This window comes from Dysidea avara, chromosome 2, assembly GCF_963678975.1.
Source record: "Dysidea avara chromosome 2, odDysAvar1.4, whole genome shotgun sequence".
Taxonomy (NCBI): domain Eukaryota; kingdom Metazoa; phylum Porifera; class Demospongiae; order Dictyoceratida; family Dysideidae; genus Dysidea; species Dysidea avara.
The window spans coordinates 24,230,484-24,256,455 of record NC_089273.1 but is presented as its reverse complement, the minus strand read 5'-3'; the positions used below and the strand labels follow the sequence as shown (position 1 = coordinate 24,256,455).

Genomic DNA, 25,972 nt, shown 5'->3' with positions numbered 1-25,972 from the left:
CTCCACCTTTTCAAACACACTTTCTGTAACAACTTTAAACAGGCTGTAGGATCAGATGTCCTACAGACCTTCAGCACTTGTGCTGTAAAGCCTTAATAAATAAACTAATATCCATTTGGTTCCACATTGGGTGCTTTGAGAAAATAAGTCACTCTCTAGAGAGTTCCTTGGATACATATACATGAAATTGACAAGGAGAAAACATCCTGACCGCTTGGCAGACTCTTGTAAGCGTTTCAGTGTTAAATCGGAAGGCTGCAGGTTCAAAGCTGCCCAGGTCCAGTCATGGATTTTTTCTCCTTTCTGCACCTTTTCAAACACATTTTCTGTAACAATTTTAAACAGGCTGTAGGACCAGGTGTCCTACAGGCCTTCAGCACTTGTGCTGTAAAGCCTTAATAAACAAAAATAATAAAAATAAATTGACTTCCAAGGATTTTCTTTAAGAGTTCTCTCTTAGTTACCCCCAGCAATCATTCATAGAAAACCTCCCTTCCATTTGACTAATTCAATAATAATTTCCAGTCAACATCTTGCTTGTAAAGATAATCATTAACACAATCTGAAACTTGAACCTTAACCTGTTTTAAAATGCTTTGAATTACAAACAATTATTTGTCGTGGGACACCACAGTGAACCATGAAATGACACAAGCATAAAAGAAATTTATCAGCAGATATACTTTCTACTAGTTCTAAATGTATTGCTCTTACCACCATACTGGTAAATAAGCACACTTATATCTTTTTGTGAATTGGTTTATCATCATTGTTGCACTGCTTGATATACTGTGGTCCAAAGTAATCTAGCCCTGTGTATTCAATGTAGAACCTCTTCTACAACCCACTCCTTTGGCCAGGAGGTTTCGGCAACAAATGTTGAGGGCCACAACAACAATTAACAACTAGCTAAAGTTCAAATCGAAAACTTTTCTTCTGTTTTTGCACAGTAAAGAAAGAAAGAAAAAAAGCAAAAGTCAGTTCGAAAGTCAGTTTATTACCAGTTTCAGTTAACTACAAAAAGGTGTGGTATTTGAGCTAAAAACAGCCCAGCTGTGAAAAAGGGTGTAAAAGTCAAGGTGAAAAAAGTCATGAAATCAAGGGTGGCAGCCAAGAAATGACTGCGTGCAATTTTGCTAATGTCAATTATTTTTAATAATCACTCATTAGCATCAGCCATTTCTTGGCTACCACTTTTGATTTCACAGCTTTAAACCCTTGTCTTTTTGGTGGCTGCACTTTCACAGCTAGGTTGTTTTTTGTGTAATTAACATTTAATAAAACAACAGTAGTTGTTAGTGAAACAATTGGGTGGATTTGCTAAGCAGACCTAGCATACACGATTCTTCTTCAACTTGCTCCTAAATGGTCATTATTTCACACACAGGGAAAGAGACAAAGACTAATTCCAGTCAGCAAGTACAAGTTCAATGATCCAATGAAGAAATATGTAGATCCTTTTAATTGGAGTTGATAACCACACTGCTGTGGTGGATTTTGTGGAATGTGTGAAGCATAACCATAGCCACAAATCATGATATTTCAGCAATAATACTATACCACAGTATGGTGTTATTGATTTTCACCACACATGTGGTACGCATACAGTATATATACATGATATAAATGTGTGTATAATTACATTTTAATTTAAACTGGATAACAGTCAATATTTAATATTTAACTTTCACACAATCATAATAATTATGTAGGTACAGCATGTGCTTACCAATAACTGACAACATTGCACACTCTTTGACAGTTCCACAGTCATTAGTAGCCAAACAGCAGTAGAGTCCTTCATCAAACTGACTACCATTTGGTACAGTAAGTGTTGTACTGCATACATCAGTAACAGCTTTATTTGGAATCTGGTTGCTATCTCTCTCCCATTGGTAATGTATTGATCCAAAGCTAAATGCCTGACAAGTGAAGGTCACACTTTCTTCAGCCAAAATAATGCTGTGGCTTGAAGAAAGAGAGATTTCAGGGCATGGAACTGCAAAACATAACAAGCAGAGAGGGATTATAATTTTCTGACAAACACAAAAACTGTAAAAGTGTATAGTGATTGGTGAGTATTAAGAACTATCATAATATATGTGAAAAACAATTGAAGGTGCAAGCGGCAAAAGGGCATTTAAAAATTTAGGTGACCATGTGGAGGGTATTAAACAGAATTTGGGACATAATTGAATTATTGTAATATAGCTAAAAAATTGATATAAGACTGCCTTATACTTTTAAATTGTGTTGTTGTTTACTTAGTGACAACATTATTCACATAGCTAAATCAAGTCATTCTAATTTTTAGAAAATGGAAAATCTAAAATGGCACATGTCCCCCCTTTTCCACTTACCCCTTCAATTGCAATTGAATAGGAATACACAAAAGGTACTACCTATTATAGGTCTATCAACAAAGTCAAACAAGCCTGCAGTTGACATAATTATAAGTTTGCTATTGTGGTACAAAGCAATACTTAAGAATAAATTAAACTTGTAACACAAATTGTTCAAGTGATGTCTTGTGCAATATTTTAGCTATCAATGGTAAGAAATTGCTTTGAGATTTGTGTATATGTAAGCATTTCTGCAAGTCCCAGCATACGTGAAGCATGTGACTGTGATGATCGTGCTATATTTGCATTGAGGTAACACACTATAAGCACCATATGCTTTGCTTCATGCACAAATCTTTTAACATATTATGTGTGTTACATAAGAACTAACTATTGACTTGTAAACTGGCACACTGAACATCTGAAGATCCAACATGGTTGACAACAGCACAGCAATAAGTTCCAGAATATATCTCCACAACATGAGGTATTGTTAATGTACTAACTATCTTATCATCATATCTCTCAGTAGCATATAGTGCAGTTGTGGTCACTTTAGATGGTGGCTTTGTCCAAGCAACTTTAACATTTCCAAAACCTCTGCCAGTACAAGATAGTGTCACTTCAGAATAAGCTGATACTGTTATGTTCTCCGGAGGAATCAACAGTTCAGGTGGAGGAACTGAATTAACATTGTTGATCACATTATTAACCACATACTGTACATATGCAATACATGTAAGTGCAAAATAACAAATTGTATTGAGTCTAGACAGACAGGAAATATAGTATTGATCATTTATAACCATCTTATAGCCTTTCCTATTATTGTAAGTACTTGACAACCATAACTTAACTTATGAAAATGATACTACCCTGAAATTTGGTAGTTTTATACCCCTAACATACTAATATTACTTGGTGTAATATGACAGTGATATAGAGTTATTATTAGTCAAACATGAGACTTTGGAAAGGCACCCCTTTCGCAGATCCAGTCATATATAAGAAAATTTACATTTCAGTACAGATCATAGAGATAAAAAAGCAGTGAAACAAAGAAGGTTGTCTACACCTGCAACTATTTGCAGATATTTTCAGTATGAATTAAATGTAGTATAGCTACTGGCATAGACAATCTCCTGTACTCCCTTATTTGATTGATTCATATTTCTATGATCTTTGCTGAAATTTATACCACATGTACAGAAAGATCTAACTCCTGTAGATCCCTTGTTTTTGTCTCAATACACACTGCACCGTGAGCTGACATTTGTGCCCTTTATCACTTCATATAAGGAAGATACTGTTTTCATTCTATATAATATGTTGTTCAGCAACTGGGGATTGACACTACTGTCATCAAAATAATTGTTGGTTCCCTATGTGCTCACAAGTATATAGTTGGTGATTGGAACCAATACCACTACGTTTAAGGTACATATACACAAATGTTGGTCCATTCCTCTCTCTCTCTCACACACACACAAACACACACACACATACAGTATATACACACACATATACACACACATATACACACATATATACACACACACACACTGTTTCAACTGGGCCAATGCTGTCTCCTCTAACGCAAATATTGGATCCATCGCTCACTATTATTACATGTACAGCACTAGTTATTGCAGCTGTGTAAATAATTTCTGCATGCACATTGCTGGTTACTGGGCTAATACCATTGCATTTTAGGCAAATGATTATTACATGTATACTGTTGGTTACTGGGTCAATACTGCTGCCACTAAGGCAATTATTGTTCCATCTCTATGTACTGTTGCTCAATATTGCTACCACTAGGATAAATATTGGTCAAGCACGCCTACTAAGAAGAGCCAATATATGACAAAGTCTGCTTCATATAATTATACTTAAGCAAACAATTTATTTGCAGCCAGTATATCACACTCACAAGCAGCTGTAACAATTTATGACAGGTGAACCACCATAATATTATATTGCATTGAAATAAAGAATAGCCTTAAATACATTATAAAATTAACCGAGCGAATGAATGCACCCTTACTATTAATTACTGAAAAGTGAGGTGGTCATTAGGCCTGCATCAAATACGCCAGCATAATAAAAGAACAATAGGCTAGAGTGCTATGCCAGCATAATGCTAGCATATTAAGTGCATATTTAAATTAAAACCATGCAGTTTAACTACATGAAAATAGATCGCTACTCCCTAATAGAATGCATGTTGCTGGGGATCAAGTAACCACTGAGTCTGGGATTTATGTTTTGTTACATGTTTCTGACTCCCTGTATTTACAGGTTTTATGCCTTCTCACATGTACCTAGTGGGATAGCATTCACAAAATAGAGCAGTCAGTTGAAAACGCAAACTGCAATAGCACTCAGGTGCATTGTACATAGCTCCTTAGATCGATACTCTCTAATTGAACAGTCACTTTGCAGTGAAATATCCTAATGAAGCATTCACTGATTAAAATGTTCCAAGATAATTGTAAGAATTATTGTTAACCTGGGAGCATAATGCAAGCATAATGGGAATACTGAAGAGCATAATTGGTGAAAATTTTGAGAAATTTGTGAAAGCATTTTGGGCAAAATTATGAGCATATTTGACTCAGGCCTAGTGGCCATTCTGCTTTGTTTTCAACTATGCTCCAGTGTACAAATGAAGAACAGTATATGAAGCACCACTGCAATTAATTCACTCACTACAGAAAGTACAGGTAATGATGATAGTTACAAGAAGCCATGACATGCTACCTGCAAATTACTTATGCGATAGTGAAATAAGACACAAAAGAGGATTCAAGGAAGGTTCCAGGGATTTTGGTGAAAGGTTTCCAAATTTTATATATCTAGGGGAGCTGGTGTCATGCTCCCTTCAGAAAATGTTTGAAAATTATGTATTCTGAGATTGAATCTGGTAGCAATTTTCACCAAAAATCTATTTGCTGACATTTTAAACATATGCTAGGAATTGATTGATATAGGCTGCTGATTGATATAGGCTGCTATGCTCCACCTTCTGCTGGCATACAGGTGGAGCTTTGTGAATTTTGAAGCATGTAACAGATATGGATGCCATTCTGGGTATCTGGGGGCAAGCCTGCAGGAAAACGTTAAGGTCTCAAAAACACTTCAAGGTACAATTTTAGAATATCTTAGACTGTGTGACTGTGTTGGTACAGTGAACTAAGTAACTTTTAAATATACAAAATATGACTGTTCTTTAAGGGTAGCTGACTGTTCTATTCAATCTGAAATTTTGATAAATCAATGCAAAATCAATTTTAAATATACTTTACAAGGTTCTGGAAACTTCAGAAACCCCCCTGGACTGGACAGAGGCAAGTCCATGATGTATGCATTGCAGCTGCTACTGTTGGCAAAAAGGCATATCTCAGGCCTAAGTGACACCAAACAGTGAAGAGATCAAGCCCACAGCCTCAACCATGTTCGAGTTATGCTTGGCTAAAGACATCAAGATAGTTAATCAGTTAGTAGAAGATTCAGTTAAATATATTTTGGGGGGAAGGGGGAGGTTACTTTAAAGGTGAGTTTGGGTATGAATGCCTAATCAATACTGCCAAGCTGGTAGAACATTAAGGCTATTTTTTGCATAATATTATTAGGCAGGAAATCCCAAACCTTCACAATCATTATTATACAGTACTATCATACTGTATGACATGTATAACTGAATTTACAGTATTTGCGTACTTACCATTTATTTGCAATGTGACAAATTCAGATGCAATTGTTCCACTGGCATTAGTGAGTAAACACTGATATTCACCAGAATCTTCTGGTGTTAGTCTATAAATTGTCATGTAGGGAGTGTTCCCTCCAACTGCTGATGATGGTAGTGATGAGTTCTTCTTATGCCACTGGTATTCCAAGTCAGTATCTGGTGGTAAACACTCCATAGAAAGGTTATAATTCTTAACCAACAAGTTGACTGTAGTGTTGTCCATTTCAACTGTGACCATTGGGCTAACTTCAGTAGGAAGTGAAAAATAATATGTGTAATCAGTGTCAGTATGATATGATACATAATGTACAAAATGTTTATAAAAAATGAGATGAGTTTCATGTAACTTTAGTCGTGGTCATGATCACATTTTAGACCACAACAAGATGAAATGCTCAAATCAGATTAACTGTTTGCCAGAATTTGAATTTTGTTAATCCCTTGTTTTCAACTCAATGGATATTTATTTATTTTTGTTTATTTATTAATGCTTTATAGCACATCCCTGTCTCTAGGGTGATACAAAACAATTAGCTACAAGTATACAGTGGAACCTCATTATCCAAACCCCTTTGGACCAGGGGTGGTTCATAAGTCTGAAATCTGAAACTGTGTATAAATAACCTTAAAATAACATAAAGAAAATATTTAAAATATCAGTATTTCAACTACCCTAATAGAACAGTCACTACTGTAATAGAGCAGTCATTCCATAGTTTGGTTAACCAAGAATCTGGATAAATTTGGTTCAGATATCTGAGGTTCCACTGTACTGATTAGTGTGTAGTAACTATATATAATTGGAGGGAAGCAAAATGCAACTTACTGTATGTATTACTGTTAAATTTCTCATTGTAATTATGTTAAAAGCAGTTTTCAATGTTCATGTACACTATATGTTTAAATTAGATAGACTTTGATGAAACATAGGGTGCTGTGGAATCTGGTAAAGCTCAGGCCCTGTAGCAGTGCTTGAGCAAGGAGTAGGCACTACAATACAAGGCCTTTGACTCCACAGAACCCTATGTTCTGAACTCAACAGCAATGCAATTTGGAGAAGAGACCATGGAGCTATACATATGTGAAAATCATGTTTTCATTAATCCTGTTACAAGAGGAAGGGAAAACAAAGAATTTTACATATCATTACAATAAATAGTGCTTTGACAATGGAATCATCACCAGGAGAGTTAATTTGGTCTTTGCTTTAAGCATGCTAATGTTTATATTGGCTATTTACTGTAGATATTGGTTATGGTCAAATTTGACAAAACAAGGCTTCCACGTACATCTAATTTTCTACCTTTAACCAACTGTAACGGGACTACTCAGTAAGCTATTGACCTAAACTTTTCACATAATTCCTCCTAGCATTGTGAACTGAATACCAGGTCAAAAATTAATTTGAAACTAATGGCATACTCCTACATTGAGTCATGAGCTTCAAAGTCATCAAGTGTGTGAAGCCTTGTTTTGTCAAATTCGGTCACAAATTTATGGTTTATTGTAATGATCTCTAATTATTACATTCTGGTGGCTTTGATGCCCGCCCTCCAGGAGGGTGGCAGCTGAATAGGCTAATTATCCACAAGCTACAGCCCATTACAACCCTGCAATATTATGCAATATATTGTAACACAGCAATATATTGCAAAACACAATATATTGATATGTTTCATCATACATAATGTATTGTATTGTGATAGAAAATATTGCAATATATTATATATTGATATATTGTTGCACCCCTACTAGCTTGTAATATCCCAATATTTTCTGGTGCATCTTTTGTTAATTTTTTGTAGTATAATTCATCATTATAGTGAACTTGTATATCACTACATCAAAGGAAAGTACTGCACCAGACGTATAAGGCTGCAATTGCACTGCACAATGCACGCTCACTCAATAATGCACAAACTAACAATGTATATCAATCAATTTTGGCTGTGCCCTGTCCTTTACTCAACCCCAACATACAATGAACCACACATGAAGATTGCCTACAATTGGTTGGCTTGCTTCAACAGTTAGAGGCACGGTATGAAAATTACAGGTTCCATTTTGTTCTTAGGTGATAGACGACACATGAAGCCATAGACATGCCACTGCTAATCAATACCTTATGCTGCAAGTAGACAAAAATGGTATGCAAAGGAGAAAAAGGTAAGTTCATATGGGAAATGTGGTTGGCAAAAATACATGCCTTGGGCCAAGCAGCCCATATCATTAGACATGTTTGGTCTGAATGCTCAGTTAATTGCAGTAGTAAGTCAGTAAGTAGAAAACAGTTGAAATAAATTCCATAGCACTTCATCACCTTGGGTCACAACATAATACTGCCATACCCTGCTGAGATCCGCACTACTATTTGTTTTGATGTGTGCACATATACAAACACATACATGCATACATACATATATGTAACACTTTTACACTACAGATCAAAGGATCCGCCTGGGCTACATTTTGTATGTAGGCTACATTTCGTATGTAGTCCAGCTAGCCAGGCTACATATGAACTATAGACCAGGCTACAACTGGCTAGTGATTATATAGATGCTGAGGCCAAAATTGATTGTGGGAATCGATTAATACTCACGTGACTAGGATGCACGACTTGGATTTTTGCCATGAAAACCATTCAGGCGGAGAGCGTTTTGTTATCCTCACCATCCTACAAGGTGAAAAAGATTGGGGTAAAGTGAGAACAAGTGCTATAACTTATTCACTGATCATTTCCACACATTTTCGAATATAGACACACCCCCATCATGAAGCTACCACTCAGCACGGAGTAACCACTCTACAAGCAAGCTTACCTATCTAGGCTCTGAGTGAACTCTGTACCTTTTCTATAAACAATTCAATAGCACTGATTACGGCAATAAACTCACGTAACCTAAATTCTCTGTGGTATCTCTAGGATATGTCCGTTTATCATAACTGAACATAACCAGAACATGCTAGCTGCTAACCCATAATCAAAAATTTTAGTTATGCATATATAATACATCCAGTGGCTGCACCTGTACTGGCTAGGGTGATTGATCACCCTGTACACGCTATCAGCCTAATAAGTGTTACACATTAGCTGTAACACATGGTATTCAGGCTTTGTCTGATATGTATGCCCTCTGCTCTCGGGCCTGTGGCCCTCGGGCAGTCAGGCATGTATGTCAGGCAAAGCCCTTATGTCCGTGTTACAACTATTACATATATACATACATATACATACATACATACATACATACACACATACATACATACACACATACACACATACCCACATACGTACATACGTACATACATACATACATACATACATACATACATACATACATACATACATACATACATACATACATACATACATACGTACGTACGTACGTACGTACGTACGTACGTACGTACGTACGTACGTACGTACGTACGTACATACATACATACATACATACATACATACATACATACATTATATTATACATACATGCATACATGCACACATATTGGGTAGCTATAGAATACCAAGTGAGCACAATGTTAAGCAACAATACCATTTGTGAAGATTTCATCAAACAAAGTACATGGTACTTAGGTGGTTTTGATTGGATTAAAGAGTGCACTGTAAGGTTCAAATAGTTTGTAGCTATACTTGTTTTGCAGGGTTGTTTGTTAATTGAGCTCAAATGTGACCCAGTCTGGGAAAACCGCTCTTATCGGCTTTTTAAAAGTATCCAGTTTTAAGTATTTAGTGTGTTGTAGCTTTCCAAAAGTTGAAGTTTCATACGTTTTACACCAATTCATTACCTTTCAAAGCATCCACTGCGCAAGTAGCCAACAACTAAGTTTCTTGCCATTTTAGGTAGTTTTTAAACTGAGGTTGACTGTATCAGGTGAGCTCCAAAAGGAGAGGGAGGCGGGGGCCTGGAAGGAGGGAAAGAGGCTGTTCAAAGCATTGAAAAGGAAGGAATAGAGATGAATTAGGCCAAGTTATGGGTCATTCAGGTCTCAAAACTGACTAAAATGAAAGGAAATTCACAGCAGAGATACTTATTCAACACCATGGAGTTGTACAACCACATACAGTCATGCCCAGCCTGACCAGAGCTCCATTAAGGCCCCACACCGCACATACAGATGGGCTTGGGAAAAGCAGCCAGCAAAACCAAACCACTCAAGTCTAGCTGATTTTGATTGTGAAATTAGATAGTTTATTCATGTAGCTTTGTGTTCTAGGTGAAAAATCTAATTTGCTGACATGGGCAATAATACTTTACCAGACTGGGTCACAAATAATGAAGTATCTATACCAGTTAAAGCATTGCCTAAGCTATACAATACAAATATATAACACTCCAAGAGTGACCTGGAGATGAAACATACTACTGAGCTTATACTATGTTAATCACCCAATCTTTTCCATTGATGCTTTAATTCATATAATTATGGTATATATTGCTATATACTATATGTATATGTTGAGTACTTGCCTTAGATACAGATGATATACTTACTTATTGCTTCTAGAAAAGCAATGTTAGACTTTGTAGACACTCTGCCTATCTTTACAGAACAAAAGTAACCACCTTCATCTTCTAAGGTAACATGAGGGATAAACAAGACGCTTGTTACACTTTCTGTTGAACGCTCTTCTGATATAATCACTTTAGCTGCAAGATTTGCCTGCACATTTGCATTGTACCAATCAATTTTTATTTCACCATATCCATTTGCAGAACAAGTGAAATGAGCACCAAATGGATCAGCAGCTGTTGTGTTCTTGGGTTGTGTAATAATTTGTGGAGGAGGTACTATAAAACACATAATATTATGTTATACTAGTTACATAGTATATCACAGCAGGAGTAGAGTAACTCAGTTATTGACACAGTTCCAAGGCAAAGCTGAGGACAAGTGTCAATCTTATGACTGTTTTGGTATAACTACAGTAGCTTATATCCAAGTGAAAGATGATGAAAGGTACTTCGATGTATATGGCTTTGTGTACAGCTTACATAAACTTGTTAACTGACACTACATTCTGATTGCCAACATTGTACATTATAGCTGTTTAATCGATTTCGCTGTATTTGTTGTTTGCAGCAAATGCTTCTTTTTGTTAAAGGTAACAATTTAACACCATATACATAAATTCTTTCAAGTATGGGATGCAAAGAAATCCTCAAAAAATGTGTGTTCTACAAGAGTATTACAAAACAATCAAATAAACTCTGCACTACACTACTACAAGCAAGCAAAAAAATTCAACTAGAGTAGGGATCATAGCACATCGATAAAAAATACTGGAGTAATGCACAATATTAAATCACAGTAAAACAATAAGAAGTGTTATATCCTTACTGTGCTCAAGATGCCATAATAAAAATGCACAGTAGTATATAAAATTTTACTGTGAATTAATATCGTGCACTACTCCAGCTTGTTTCAGTACCTTTATCAATGTCTTATGGTCCCTACTCTAGTTGTAAATTCCAATTTTTTTGTGTATTTGTTTGTTAACTTTTTTGTAAATAATTATGATGACTGGTGAACCCACGCACACCACAACTGAAATAGTGCCGTACGCTCCAGCTATATCAATTATCATCTGAAAAGTGAAGTATCCATTATGCTTTGTTGTCAGCTATGTTCAAACGGTTACACAGCATTATGAATCAAGAACTATTCGAAAAGCACCTCTGTAATTCACATATACCAAAAGAAATAGTACCGCGCTTCGTTGTCGGCTATGTTCAACCCGTTTACACAGCAGTACAAAATGAGAACTGTTCGAAAAGCACCTCTGCAATCAAAATAGCCACTATAAAGAATACAGACGATTTCTATTTTGAAGGGAAGCCATCACATGCTACCACCAAGTTGACACTTACTGCTGTCAGCAAAGATGAATGGCACACTGGTAAGTCCATGAAGAATGCATTGCAGTATGTCAAAAGGCACTTCTCAGGCTGAAGTGACATCGAACAGTGAAAAAAGTCAAGCCCATAGATTTAGCCATTATCAAGCTACGCTTGTCTGAAGGCATCAGTCAGTGAGGCAGTCAATCAGTAGAAAATTCCATGAAATAATATTTTTTTAAATTCCATAGCAACTTGTCAGGTTGATCTGAAAGCTTGTTTGGGCTTAGTTTACCTAACCAATACTGCCTCATCATCATAAAGGAAAATTGAGGCTAGTTTTTGGCGAGGTTTTTGTGGGCCACGCCTACTCCTTTGTGGTCCCTACTATACGGTACTATCATACTGTATGATATTGTAACTTCTCTAGTATTCCATCAAATCAAAGCCGATATTATAGCCATTTGATACTGATTGCTGGGGTAGTACACTATGATTAAACCCACTCCCACCAAACGTCATTTTCATAATCATCATGTTAAGTGCTATACTAGCAATACCTGTGACAACAGGCTAGAAATCATATTCTAGAAAAGAATGTGAAAGATTTGCTTTGTTGGAAGTTGAGCAAATGCAACTTATCACATTTTGCACAAAAATTGAGATACTCTAATAGAACAGTCACTGCAAAATAAAGATTCTAATGGATAAATAGTACAGTCATACATACCTAACCTGGAAGAATCTAAGTTATTATATTGCAACTAAATACAGGCACTGTAATGCAACTTTATATAGCCATAGCCATGAACAAGCAAGCACAAAATTATAGAGCAATTATTACTATTAGCTAGCTAAATAGCTAGATCCTTTGGTGTTAGTATCGGATCGGTAGATGTTTTTTGTATTGGTACATAGAGTACTAGTTTGTCTTATATCATTGTCAGTTTATCTGTGAATAAGATAACAATGATTTGTGCAAAAAAAGCCTCAAAGCCAGTTTATGATTGGCTTTGGTATTTAAAATACAAAAGGAAATGAAATCCACATAAAAAACCAAGTTGTAGAAAAGGGTGTGGCCTTCAAAAGCCTGGTTGTGAAAACAAAGATGGAGGCTATGAAATGGCTGCAATGATGTTAATGCATTATTATCATTAACGTCATTTGTGACCGAATTTTGGAAATGGGCACTTCGACACATTAAATATTTACATGTACATAGTTCTGAAACACAACAGTATAAGTTTTATTGCTACACATTTAAGAATAAACCATGAATACCTTGCATTCCAAAAAAAAATGTTGAGAAGCGTTTTCTGAGATTCACAGCACCATCCTAGTTTCAAAAATTCTACAGTGATTATTTCAGGCATGACAATAAGGGTGATTTTCCAAAATTTGATCAAGTTTTCATGGCTGCCACCTTTGATTTCACAACTATTTTCATCTAGGCTTTTGAAGGCATACCTTTTTACATAGCTTGGCTGTTTTTGTATGGATAATAAGTGCAAGGAAATAAATCTAATTATGGATCAAAGAAATAGAAAGTAATGAAACAAGTGAGATCTCATACACATGTAGATATACTAGTGGACATGAAGTAGGGATTAAATGTCCACTAGTATATTTTCAGGCGTAGGCGACCTTCTTTGTTTTACTACCTTTTACTTCCTTGATTCCTAGTCTAATTTAATATTTCTGATTTTTCCTTGTACTTGTTTTAGTAAAATTATCATGATTGGTAAACTCGTGCATGCCACATTAAAAGAAATAATGGTTTTCGTTTGAACATATACACATCCTAACCATCACATCACTATGTATTTCAGTAATTATTACTGAAATGCATAGTGATGTTGCCATTACACTTTGTAACCACCTATACTCAGCTCATTATACAGCATTACAAACAAAGAACAGTACATGAAGGACCTCTACAATCAATCCAGTCACAACAGAAAACTTGGATGGTTCCTATTACAAACTTAGGGAAACCATCCATGGCACTACCATGAATTGACCAGTCAGCAAAGATAAATGTGACACAAAGAAGGACACAGGTAATCGGGCACATGACAGACAAGTGTGTGTTTTACAGGAACCAAGAAAACACATTTTTCACACATCCGTAACTTGATAATGGCAGGACAGAAATTATCCATTTTGCTGTGAAAACTCCCTTGGGGTAGGGCACCTCCCATTCAAAATTTGAGGTGAATCTGCCCATTCATCACTGAGATATGCACCTTCAAAGTTTGTCTTATTTTCTTTGCATTTTTATTCTTAATTTTTTCTTCTTCTGTCTGGCAAACTTTAGAAAAATTGTAAAAACTCACGTGTGCTTTAGTTGATTTACTTAAAATTTGGAGGGCAGCAGGAATTTATTACTGCACATATACAGTCAAATTTTGGTACAGATTAAACAAAGAATAAGGATACGATTTTTCAAAAATCCAAAAGCGATTTGTTGTCGCGCCTCTGAGGTGAACCACTTGACAGAATTACTTGATAATCAGTCTGTATATGGAGTAACTATTGTAGTGCAAACCTTTTGTGGTTTGAAAGAAATTGCATTAACCGTCATGGAGTTTTAACAAAAATGCCAACTATGTGTAAAAAGCTCACAATCAAGTTGTGTTAACAAAAACGAAGTTGCTATTGCTCTGGCAGCCAGAAATATTTTGTCAGGGCTATTATTTAGGCAAACCATTAGATTTCTCTCACTATCAAGCATGCTACGCCCTAAGTATTCAACTTTAGTGCGTCTAGTAGGTTGCGCTAAGTATTCAAATTTAGGGAACGCGTCTAATAGGTTGCCCCAAGCATTCAACTTTAGGGGACCTGAAAAGTAGTATTAAAGTTAGGGTTAGGGTCAGGGTCAGGTTCAGCTTTGGTTTTTGTCTTCAATATAATATAGAAGTTACTCCACTTGGAGACATATAAGGTAGAAACTAAGGAAATTCGGTAGCTGGGAGCCATGTAGCACAATGGGTAAGATTCTGGGCTCAAGCACTGCAAGTCCCGGGTTCAAGTCCCAATCAAGGATTTTGTTTTGTTCAAGGATCCTTTTCTGTCTAAGTTTTATTTTTATTCACGTGACTGCAGGAACAATAGCAACAGCCTAATTAAAAAAGTATTTCTTGTCATGTCTACCAGGCAAACTAGTTTATGGAATCAGCTGAAAATTGGTAAAGAGGTAGATTAATTGTTTTAGAATGAGCTCTCAGTGATTTATAAGAAATCAGTTAAAAAACCATTGAGTTGCACTACGAAAGTTAACTAGGTGTAACAAGTGTGCAATCAAAATACTCTAATAGTGTAGTCACCCTAATAGAACATTCAGCTCCATAATAAGTCTCTCTATTAGAATGTTCAGCTACAATTAAGTCACCACATAGAGAGCTCAGCTAACAACAAGTCACCCAAAACAGTTCAACTACAATCAAGTCACCCAGTAGAGAGTTCAACTACAAACAAGTCACCCTAGAGAGAATTCAACTACAAACAAGTCACCATGTAGTGAGTTCAGTTACAAATACGTCATTCTGGAGAGAGTTAAACTACAAACAAATCACCCTGAGTGAGTTCAGTAACAAATAAGTTACCCTGGAGATAGTTCAGCTACAAATAAGTCACCCTGGAGAGAGTTCAACTACAAACAAGTCACCCTGTAGTGAGTTCAGTTACAAATGGAGAAAACATCCTGACCACCTGGTAGACTGCTGTAAGCATTCGATCGTAAATCTGATGGCTGCAGGTTCAAGGCTACCTAGGTCCAGTCATGGATTTTTTCTCCTTTCTCCAACTTTTCAAACACACCTTAAGTAGCTAAAGTCTTTGAGCAGGCTGTAGGACCAGGTGTCCTACAGGCCTTCAGCACTTGTGCTGTAAAGCATTAATAAAAAAATAAAAAAATAAGTCACCCTGGAGAGAGTTCAGCTACAAACAAATCACCTGTAGAGAGTTCAGCTACAAACAAGTCACCCTGTAGAGAGTTCAGTTTACAAACAAGTCACCCTGTACAGTGTTCAACTACAAACAAGTCATCCTATAGAGTTCAGCTACAAACAAATCACCTCGTAGACTTCAACTACACACAAGTTACCTTGTGGAGATTTCTGCTACAAAGTAGTCTACCTGTAGGAGAGAGGACATGTGATAATTTTCATACAGTATTAATTTTTGTTGAAAAATGCAAAAAAATATCCATAGAATTCAGGTCTTGATGTCTTCCTCCTTTCTGCAGAAAATGACAAGTAAAAGAACTACAAACCTGGTCACAGGCTGGCTATGGAGTATACAAATACAAAAAGAAGTGATATCTATGCAAAAAACAGCCAAGTTGTGAAAAAAGGGTGCGGCCTCCAAAAATTCCAGGGTGAAAAAAAGGTGCCAACCAAGAAATGGCTGTGAGTGATGGTACAGTACTGCCCAGAGGTAACATTACACTTGCAAGCAGTTGATACTCGTGTGGCCAATTTTCGACCCACCATTTCTTTTGGTATGTGTGTGCTAACTAACTCACCACCTGTAGCCATGATAGGTGAGTTTGCTTGGGTGGCTGCTCCAATAACCGCGTGTCTTCGCATGTGATGTATTCCAGTGGTGCATCGTGTCAAGTCATGGCTTGGATTTGAACACTTGCGAGGGATTGTAATGTTACCTCTGGGTGGTACTGTAGGTTAATGGCAAAAATTTTAATAATGACAATTCAGGTGAATTTGGTGCTGAATCCTAGGAGAAGGCAACACAAATTCACTTGATTGTTGTTATTAAAATTTTTGCCATTAATCTACTATCACAGCCATTTGTTGGCCACCACCTTGGATTTCACATCTTTTTTCACCCTGACTTTTTTGGAGGCCACACCCCTTTTTCACAGCTTGGCTGTTTTTGCATAGATTATGTCTACACTGTATGAAAAAACATTTTCATACTGTGATATACCAAAAGGCACCTGTCAGGCTAAAGCAACATCAAAAGGTGAAAAAATCAAGCCTGTAGCCTTAGCCATTATTTAGTCATGCTTGTCTGAGGCATCAGTCGGGCAGTCAGTCAGCCAGTCAGTCACTAGAAAGTCTCACTGAATAGATCTTTTAAAATGTAGTAAACCTATTGAAAGCATTTCAGGTCACACTGAAGGCACTTTTATGCTTGGTTAAACCCACTAAGGCACATGGAGGTATTGTAAGGTTGGTTTTAGGGTGACATTTCTGGCCAGAAAAGCACAAACCTTTTTCATGATGGCTAACATACAGTACTACCATAGTGTATGATGATTTTATTAGACTTAGATGTTCAAGCTTCCTAAGTGTAACTACAGTCAAGGCCAAGGAAGGAAGTTGGTTTAGATAGAATGAATTCCTGAATGGACAAATGTCAGTGTAGGTGATAAAGTGACTGAGTGTTATAGTGTATTTAAAAATAGTTAATAATAAAGGATCCAAGTGATGAAACAAGAGATACAAATAGTAGTATTGCAATACAATCCTATGGGAAAATCCCTACATTGGCATGTCATAACAATTATTTTGTTCAGTGACAAAGTAGGGATTTGCACACAGGGCTATATGTGACCTAATTTTGGAAAATCGCCCATATGGGCAGAACCTCCCCTAAAAGGCATACTGCCATTCTACTGAAATCGTGATAGTACACTTGTGCCACACAACTCTCATCTGTCACATATAAAAATAGCTGTTGCACAGGGACAAAAATATTTACATCACTAATAAATTCTCACTTCTCTTGATTGTTGATTGTGTGAACTGTTATAGTGTAGCACATATGGAGGATGGGAGAGTGTGTTCAGGAATGGACCAGGCTAACTTCTTCTTGTGTATTGATAAACTGACATTAATTGCTTTTACAGATAAAGTCTTACAATTGCTTCAGTATTTCTTACACATAACTAGTATTCCAAAAATAATCGTTGCATCGCATGTCTAAGCTAACAAACTGACTGACCAAAAATATCTTGCCATACTGTAGCTGATGGGCATGTATATGTATAATATTAAATCACAGCTGCAAGTGAGTTTGCATCCAAAGCCTGGCTGCAGGCCCAACTACTATGGGTGTATATACCAGTGAATTTTGAGTAGTTGTTGTATAAGTGATATACATGTTACTCAGGGGCGCTCACCTAATGGGTGATTATTCTCATGATGTAATAGTGTCCATAAGTACATGCATTTCTGAAGACCTCTACATACTTAACATGTTGAAAAGTGTATATGTGACCATCTCAGCGAAAACCCGTTTAGTTCACACAACCTTCAAATTTTATTTTCTCAGCACTATTTGCATTGTCCAAGGAATGATTCACCAAAGTTTCAGTCAATTATGGTGAGTACTTTTGGAATACAGTGCTAGACAGTAGAAAGAACGAGGAAATTGATTTGTACAGTGACTATATATACTAAAAATAAACTACAGGCACTTACATTCGCAGCCATAATTTCCTTAGTCTACAAAGTTAGAATTCGGCTTACTATGTTCATCATGGATTGGCAGATCAACCAAGGTATAGGTTTAGTCCTGCAGTCACTTGCGCATAGGCATATGAAGGCGGTTTTGTTGAAGAAACAGCAACGATCTTGTTTATGTCTACCGCATCATAAATAAATGCTGTGATACGCAAACCATTCGGGCTATAGAAAAGAAACAAAGAATTTTGAACTCCCCATGCATAGGTAAATAAGATGGTGTGTAAGTTTAATTGATTTAAGATTTCCTTACTTGAGTAATGGCTCGATTAAACCTTGTGTAAAAATTTCCTTTGTAACATACAGAATTTCACCATTTTTAAAATTTTATTTTTGTCAAAATGCATATTTGTGTGAACTAGATGGGTTTTCGCTGAGATGGCCAAATATTATACTCCATAATTTTCTAGCATTATGATACTATGCATACAGCAGGTATACTACATAACTACACAATTAACACAATTATAATAATTCTCACCATGTATTTGCAGTACTCCATAGTCAGAGTATCCATACCCACTGTCATTAAATACTCGACAGCGATATTTACCAGCATCTCCAGGTCGCAAAAATGTAAAATACAGTGTAGTTGTGTTAGCACCTCTGGTGTTGTTAGGAAGAGTGTTGTTAAGTCTTTCCCAAGCATATTTTAAGTTGTGTCCATCAGCTTCACATGATAGTGTCATGTTAACATTGTTAGTTACTAGGTTGATTGTTTGTGACACAGGATGCATAAGGACATGAGGTGGATTCACTGTAACATAAAACCAAAAACTGTGCTTTTTTTGCTACATAAAATGTATGATACTATAATATATTATTATACATGTGCACTGCATAGTGCAAGAAAGGATCATGGCAATATATATACAGGTAGGGATTCAATGTGCACTATGACTGTAGGTGAGTGCAACCTCCTTTGTTCCATCATTTTTCATTTCTGTGATCCCTATTCAAACTTAAAACTTTCCACGGACATACGATAAATTGAAATACTAATAATGCATTCAACATCAATAGTTGGGATGCATGTATTTTGCAGTTTGTTAAGTATTTTATCACTATTCTTGTTGCTAAGAAAGCTTAAGTAATTTCAGCCACAAACAATGCACAGAACTGTCTTCTCAAGTTGTGTGATTCCTTAGCAAAATTCTCTCAGCAAAGCCTTGACTTCATTTCCACACACATATCAGTGGTATGTGCCCCTTTGAATACAAGGGGATAAGCTTACACTATTTCTATAGTAGCCTACTACTTGGAATATTTTGGGAATTAAAATACCGATAGATACAGCCCATTCATACTAGTAATAGCATGGGTAGCAGTGAAATTTGGGATAAATACCAGGAGTGTTGTATTGGAAATTTACCATTTTCAATACAACAAGAGTGGTATTTATCCCAAAATTTCACTGCTAAACCCATGCTATTCCCAATTAATACCATACTCACTGCATATACGCATGCTGTGCATTAGCGTTGCTATGTACGCAATTTGTCACTATGTACTAAACACGCGTAAACACTAATTGGCGCTACATTGTTAACATAAATTCTAGCCAATGAAATTGCAATTACAACTTTTTCACTGCTACCAGTGAAATACGGGATAAATTTCACTGCTACTATTGAGACTTTTGTATGGGCAGTGAAACAGGTATGGTATTAAGAAATGTATTTACAATATGTGTTCTGGATTCCATTTGATTGTTTAACATAAAGGTAAAGTGAATTCATATTATAAACTGGGATACGATGAAGTCCTAACCTCAGAGTAAAGGTCACCTACCTGAAAGCTTAATACAGGCTCCATATAGCCTCCATTTCTCCCACATCATTTGCATTTAACATACAACCATTTGTTCACATAGGTGCACACACACACACACACACACACACACACACACACACACACACACACACACACACACACACACACACACACACACACACACACACACACACACACACACACACACTAGGCCCTGGTCTATTATGCTACAAAATTTTACTTATTATGCTTTTGAGCAGTACTTAAAAATCAAGTCTATTATGCTCAAAATTATGCTTTCAAAATCAAGATTATGTGTGTGTGTGTGTGTATTAAAGCACTTCCTGACTGCTTTTATTATTAAAGTAAGTGACTACTCTATTAGAGTATCTCAATCTTGTTTTTACAAACTACCAAGAAATGTTTATTGAAGTCATTTTACATGTTTCTAAAATGCAGTGAAAATGCATATTGGTTGTGAACATTTGCTTTCTTTCAGGTGCATGCTTAAAATTTCAAACATTATCCCTACTATGCTAGCATTATACTTGACATACCCCCCCCCCCACACACACACACACACACATGCACACACAATATCCCTAAAAGCTAGTTATAATAACCAAAACTGAAATCTAAAATTGAATGACCCGACTTCTGTGTGCTTGTTCTGAAATTTACTAGAGGAGGTTAGTTAATGTGTCATCATTCATCTCATGATCTCAAAGAAGTGTTGAACTAATTCACCACTGACACCTTAGATTGATGCATGCCAAATATTCTAGAAGACAGATAGCACATACATGTGAAATGCATCCCAGGGCCCTTAAAACCTTCTCAATACAATGCACTACTTTCCTAACTTTTAAAGAAACTTAATGCTTCCCACAATACTTGGTTACATATTTGCATGTCAGACTTCCAGTTCTGTGTCAGTTGTGCATCTACATACTTTAATTATTATATGCTCATAAATATCAAGGCTGACCTTCTAGATCTAAATGGAGTACTTCAATGGAGCAATCAGCAATTGCAAGCAGGCACTAACACTGTTTACTTAACTGTATGTGACTGGATTTGACAAAACCCAGCTTTGACGCACAAAGCTTTGTTAGGAGATATGGTGATTTTAAGTAATTATTATGTAGTAACTTCCCAGTGCCTACAGCTGTGCAAACAAAATTTGCACCAATTATTCATCTATTTACTAGCTATCACTGTGTGGGTGTATAGGTTTCTGACACCCACAATATGCCCTGTTTTGGCAGCTTTTTTCGAGCTGGTAATAAATCACATGTAGTAACAATAGGGGCAGTGGGTGGTGGGTGGGCATAATATAGGAGTATAAAATGGAGCAAGAAGACAAATGGAATCCAGAGGCCAAGCTTGGGCCCTCCATGGCCCTCCGTGGCCGTCAAATCAATCTAAATGATTGAGAACACTATTGGCAAGCTCTCTGTGAAGTCCCAGCTCACTATACACCATTACAACAAAGCTATGGCCATCAATCTTCTACTCATGGCTTTGACAGGATTGGAAGAAAGCTGCTGCAGAAACCAGACTTGCCAGTCTTGAAGGAAATACAGAGTGGAATATAATAGTGTATTAGATCAGCAATCCATTTCTGGTAAAAACATAAGTTTGATTTTGTGTATGTGGAAGCCAGAATCCAGTCACATATATATTTTGTTCTTTGTTGTTGATTCCTACACCTGTATTAAAGCAATTACTTTATAAGTCAGTAGAATGGCTATTATAACTAGCTATGTCAAATTTACTTGGACAACACCCCAAGGCTTCCCAGTACGTCAGCACTCTCCCAGACAAGCTATTGTTTTATGCAATAAAATCAGTTTATAAGAGGTTTGTTCTTTTGAATAAACAACCTTGAGGACAAAGCAATTTACATCATGAGAATTACAGCTTGTTTACCACTGATTAATAGCTAGAGGTTGTGGCAAGGGATGCAAACAAGCCCAGCATAAACAAATCCTTACTTATTCAATGGAATAAATTTATAGATTGCTTCCTACTGGGTAAGAGCTGCACAATGGAACCTTTAAGTATTTTGGCATAGTTTTATTGGCTACAATATAACCACTGATGATCCCTAATATTTATTATTCTGATATTCTAGGAATGAATTTTAAACACAAAAGTGTAACCCAGCAAAAAACACTATTAAACACATCAGTTAGCTGTCAGTGACTGCTTATAGATAACTAGGGAATACAGACATTTCCTGAGTGTTCTGAGTAATTAGATCATCTTCATTCTTCAAAAATAATACCTTACATGCAGTTGGTCTTGATGTGCATTAAAATAAACTTAACATATGCAGTAGCATGAATTGCTATATAGTAGTCGCTAAGTTGGACTTCAGCTAGTTGTGAGTTATGCACATGGTTAAAAAGTGATTTTGTAACCTTATGCAATTAAGCAACTTACATACCATAAGTGGCATACCACCTTGTTATGGCAATTAGAACCTTCTCAATTTAATGCAGCTGGTTACATCATAATTGCATGATATAATAAGTGGCTGAAAACTCTAAATACATACCAAATGATAAAATGGTTATGTATAGTGAATTCCACAAGCTATAAGTACATGTTAAAGCATAGCCGTGAGTGCTATATGAATAATAAAGTATGAGGAGCATGGCCGAGTACTTTATTTTTCATAAAGGCAACGCTTTATATGATTTATGGAACATTCTAGTCGTGTAGCTTCACCATACACTGGGACTCGCAATTAACACATGTTGCATGAATTATTAGCAGCCTGAATACACACGAACTAGTTTAACAAAGTAACTGACTCATGTTTAGCATGGTAGACATTCAACATATCTTTTGGCAGGTTTTGTTTGCAACCCACAATCGATTCTATTGTAAGTTACATGGTGAAATATTTCCGTGGTATCTTCAGGTTTTGCTTGTTTACATTAACAAATGTAACAGCAACGTTACCTTCTTCCACCCATCATCGAAGCATTTAGATATGTCTATAAAAGCAATCCAGTAGTAGCACTTGTGTTGGCTGGGGTGACTGACCACTCAGCGAGGCGAAGACTATCAGCCTTCACCAGCTTGGGTGATCATTTGCACTGGCCAGAATGCAGCAGGCTATTATTAACCTGCACTAGAGCACATGCATAGCTGTGCTTTATTGCTCACAAAGAGTGCTTTGTTGAACGAATAAAGCACTCTTTGCAGTGCAATAAAGCACTCTTTGTGGACAATAAAGCACTGTTTGTGGCCTAAAGTGTGCTTTATGAAATTTAAAGTACGGTTTTTCCCTTGATCTCGCCCGCACAAAGTTCTATAAGGAATAGTAATAATGTTACAAATAATGCAAATGTAGTGAATTCATCTTTGCAATGCATACTGCCATACTCACAGATTAGATAGGTTTATTGAGAGCATGCAGATTCCATGGTACCCTCTTAAACAAACAACTATTCACCCTGGGCCAGTATAACTGAGATAGTGCACAACCTTGAACTACCAACTCTTGAAGAGCGACGCAAAAATTTGAAATTGTACAAAATCATTCATAGTCAAGTCCAAGTTGAAAGTGGAAACTACCTAATCCAAACAGCAAGCCATAAATGGGGCCATAGCCAACAATTTTTATAACCACACTCAAGATTTGATGCTTACCTCTACTCTTATTACACCTCTACTCTTATTACACCTCTACAATTGTATTATGGAATGGTTTATCCAGCAATGCTGTCAAATCACCTAACATTAATTTATTTATGCAACATATTATTTTTAGCTGAGTAATTAATTGATTGTTGGAGGTTTACTCCGACAATCAATTAATTACTCAGCAGTTAATATGCAATTAATATACTCCGTATGGAGGTTTCTGTACAGTAAAAATGCAATACAATACAATACAACTTCCAAATGTTTTAAACTATTAGATTACTACAATGTAATTATTATATTTTCAGCTAACCTGTCACAGTTAATATAGCTCTTGATGATGTGACACAGTAGCCATCTGAGTTACAAGCAATAGAATAATATGATCCAACATTTTTTTGTGATATACTGTTAATATACAAGTACTGAGATCTTGCATTATTTATTTTTTTTCCATTGTGGTACCACTGGTACCTAAATGAACCATATCCTGTAGCTTGAACAAAAAAGCGGGCATTTTTGGTAACTTCAGCAGTTACATCAGCTGGATTTCTGGCAATGCTGGGTCTCTCTGTAATGTGAAACAAGAAATATGCTAATAATTATTATTATTTAATAACTTTAGTATGAAACGTTATTGATGATAATCAATCAACACAAGATGTACTGCTGTGAATTACTCTTCTCAAGCTTAGTTACATAATTATTTTAATGTAGAATATATATATATAATATATATAGGATGGAATATTATCCCTGCATAATGCTAGCATATAAAACCGTTAGCCACCAAGAAGCTATGGCTTTTGTTATACTTACAGTAACATATTCTATGACTTTAATTGTAATAATTATCATGGACTGCATCCACATCTTGAGCTACCTTAGTACTTTTAAAATTGAGAAATAATATGTAGATTTCAACTAGCAAAAGTGAGATGGTTGTTCCGCTAGTTATAGAGAAACTTAAGGAAGAGAAGTACTGTAACGCAACAACCTAATTGTCAAACTTTGTGATTCTAAACAAATTACACTCTATGCTTCTTTCTTTATTTTTTTTATTTTTTATTAAGGCTTTACAGTACAAGTGCTGAAAATCTGTAGGACACCTGGTCCTACAGCCTGTTTTAAAATTGTTACAGGAAGTATGTTCGAAAAAGTGGAGAAAGGAAAAATCCATGTTTGGACCTGGGCAGCCTCAAACCTGCAGCCATCCAATTAATGCTCAAACGCTTACAGGAGTCTGCCAGGTGGTCAGGATGCTTCCTCCTTGTCAATTTCATGTATATGTATCCATAGGAACTCTAGTGAGTGGATTAGTGCAAGAAAGTAATAGTAAGTGCATTGCATTGTTTCTTTTCTTTCCCAAGCCAAGCTTTGATGTTAATTGTTGTGCTTTAATTCTAAGCACAATGAAAGCATTATCAGAACATAGGTGTAGGGAGGGAGGAGGGTTCCCAGGGGTTCAGGAACCCCCTCCTGTAAATGTAGACTTCTGCAAGCAGGACCGGACTCTAACACACCATTTAGTGTGGCAGGATAAAATGAAAGTGATTAATATAGTGTAATGGCACAGCACAGCAATTGGTAAAGCTTGCATGCATTCATCTCTCAGGAACAAAGGTAACATAAGCCCTCTTCAAAAGTTGTTTAAGAAGATCGATATACTCTAATAGAGCAGTCAGCTATACAGCTATATACTCTAATAGAGCAGTCAGGTATACTTTAATAGAACATGTATATAAACATCCATATCCATAAAAGCTTTTCAGACATTCTAACATAAAATGCAAATCTTAGCATGATCTTATACTGCTGTAGCTTTGGTACAGTGTTTAAAGATATAGAACTTCAGCAATTTATCACATCAAAATAAACTCATGTTATGCAGATTTGTATAGTTATATTGCTTTGATTGTAAGTCATGACATTTGTATCAGTGGATTTATGGTTCCTATACCAGTGAGATAACTATCACTTACAGATTACTATATGTGTCTCTGTGTGTTATGCTGTCTGCTTCAACTAGGTAACTTTGTCTAGTGCTAGCTTCATCCCAGGGGCACTTATCTTAGCAGCTGGGGGCTGTGCCCC

General features: G+C 36.3%; 1 protein-coding gene across 1 annotated transcript in view; it reads right to left on the bottom strand.

Annotated features, from left to right (window-relative positions):
- The window catches only part of LOC136246905 (hemicentin-1-like), a 37,262-nt gene extending 18,061 nt beyond the window's left edge, over positions 1 to 19,201 (bottom strand). Inside the window, exons 1-5 of the mRNA XM_066038497.1 lie at positions 18,927 to 19,201; positions 10,614 to 10,910; positions 6,070 to 6,342; positions 2,734 to 3,024; positions 1,730 to 1,999 (exon numbers count right to left, since the gene is read on the bottom strand). Of these exons, the coding sequence (XP_065894569.1) occupies positions 1,730 to 1,999; positions 2,734 to 3,024; positions 6,070 to 6,342; positions 10,614 to 10,910; positions 18,927 to 19,182 (1,387 nt within the window). The 5' untranslated portion in view covers positions 19,183 to 19,201. The remainder of the gene's footprint in view (positions 1 to 1,729; positions 2,000 to 2,733; positions 3,025 to 6,069; positions 6,343 to 10,613; positions 10,911 to 18,926) is intronic.
- Between the last annotated feature and the right edge of the window lie 6,771 nt (positions 19,202 to 25,972).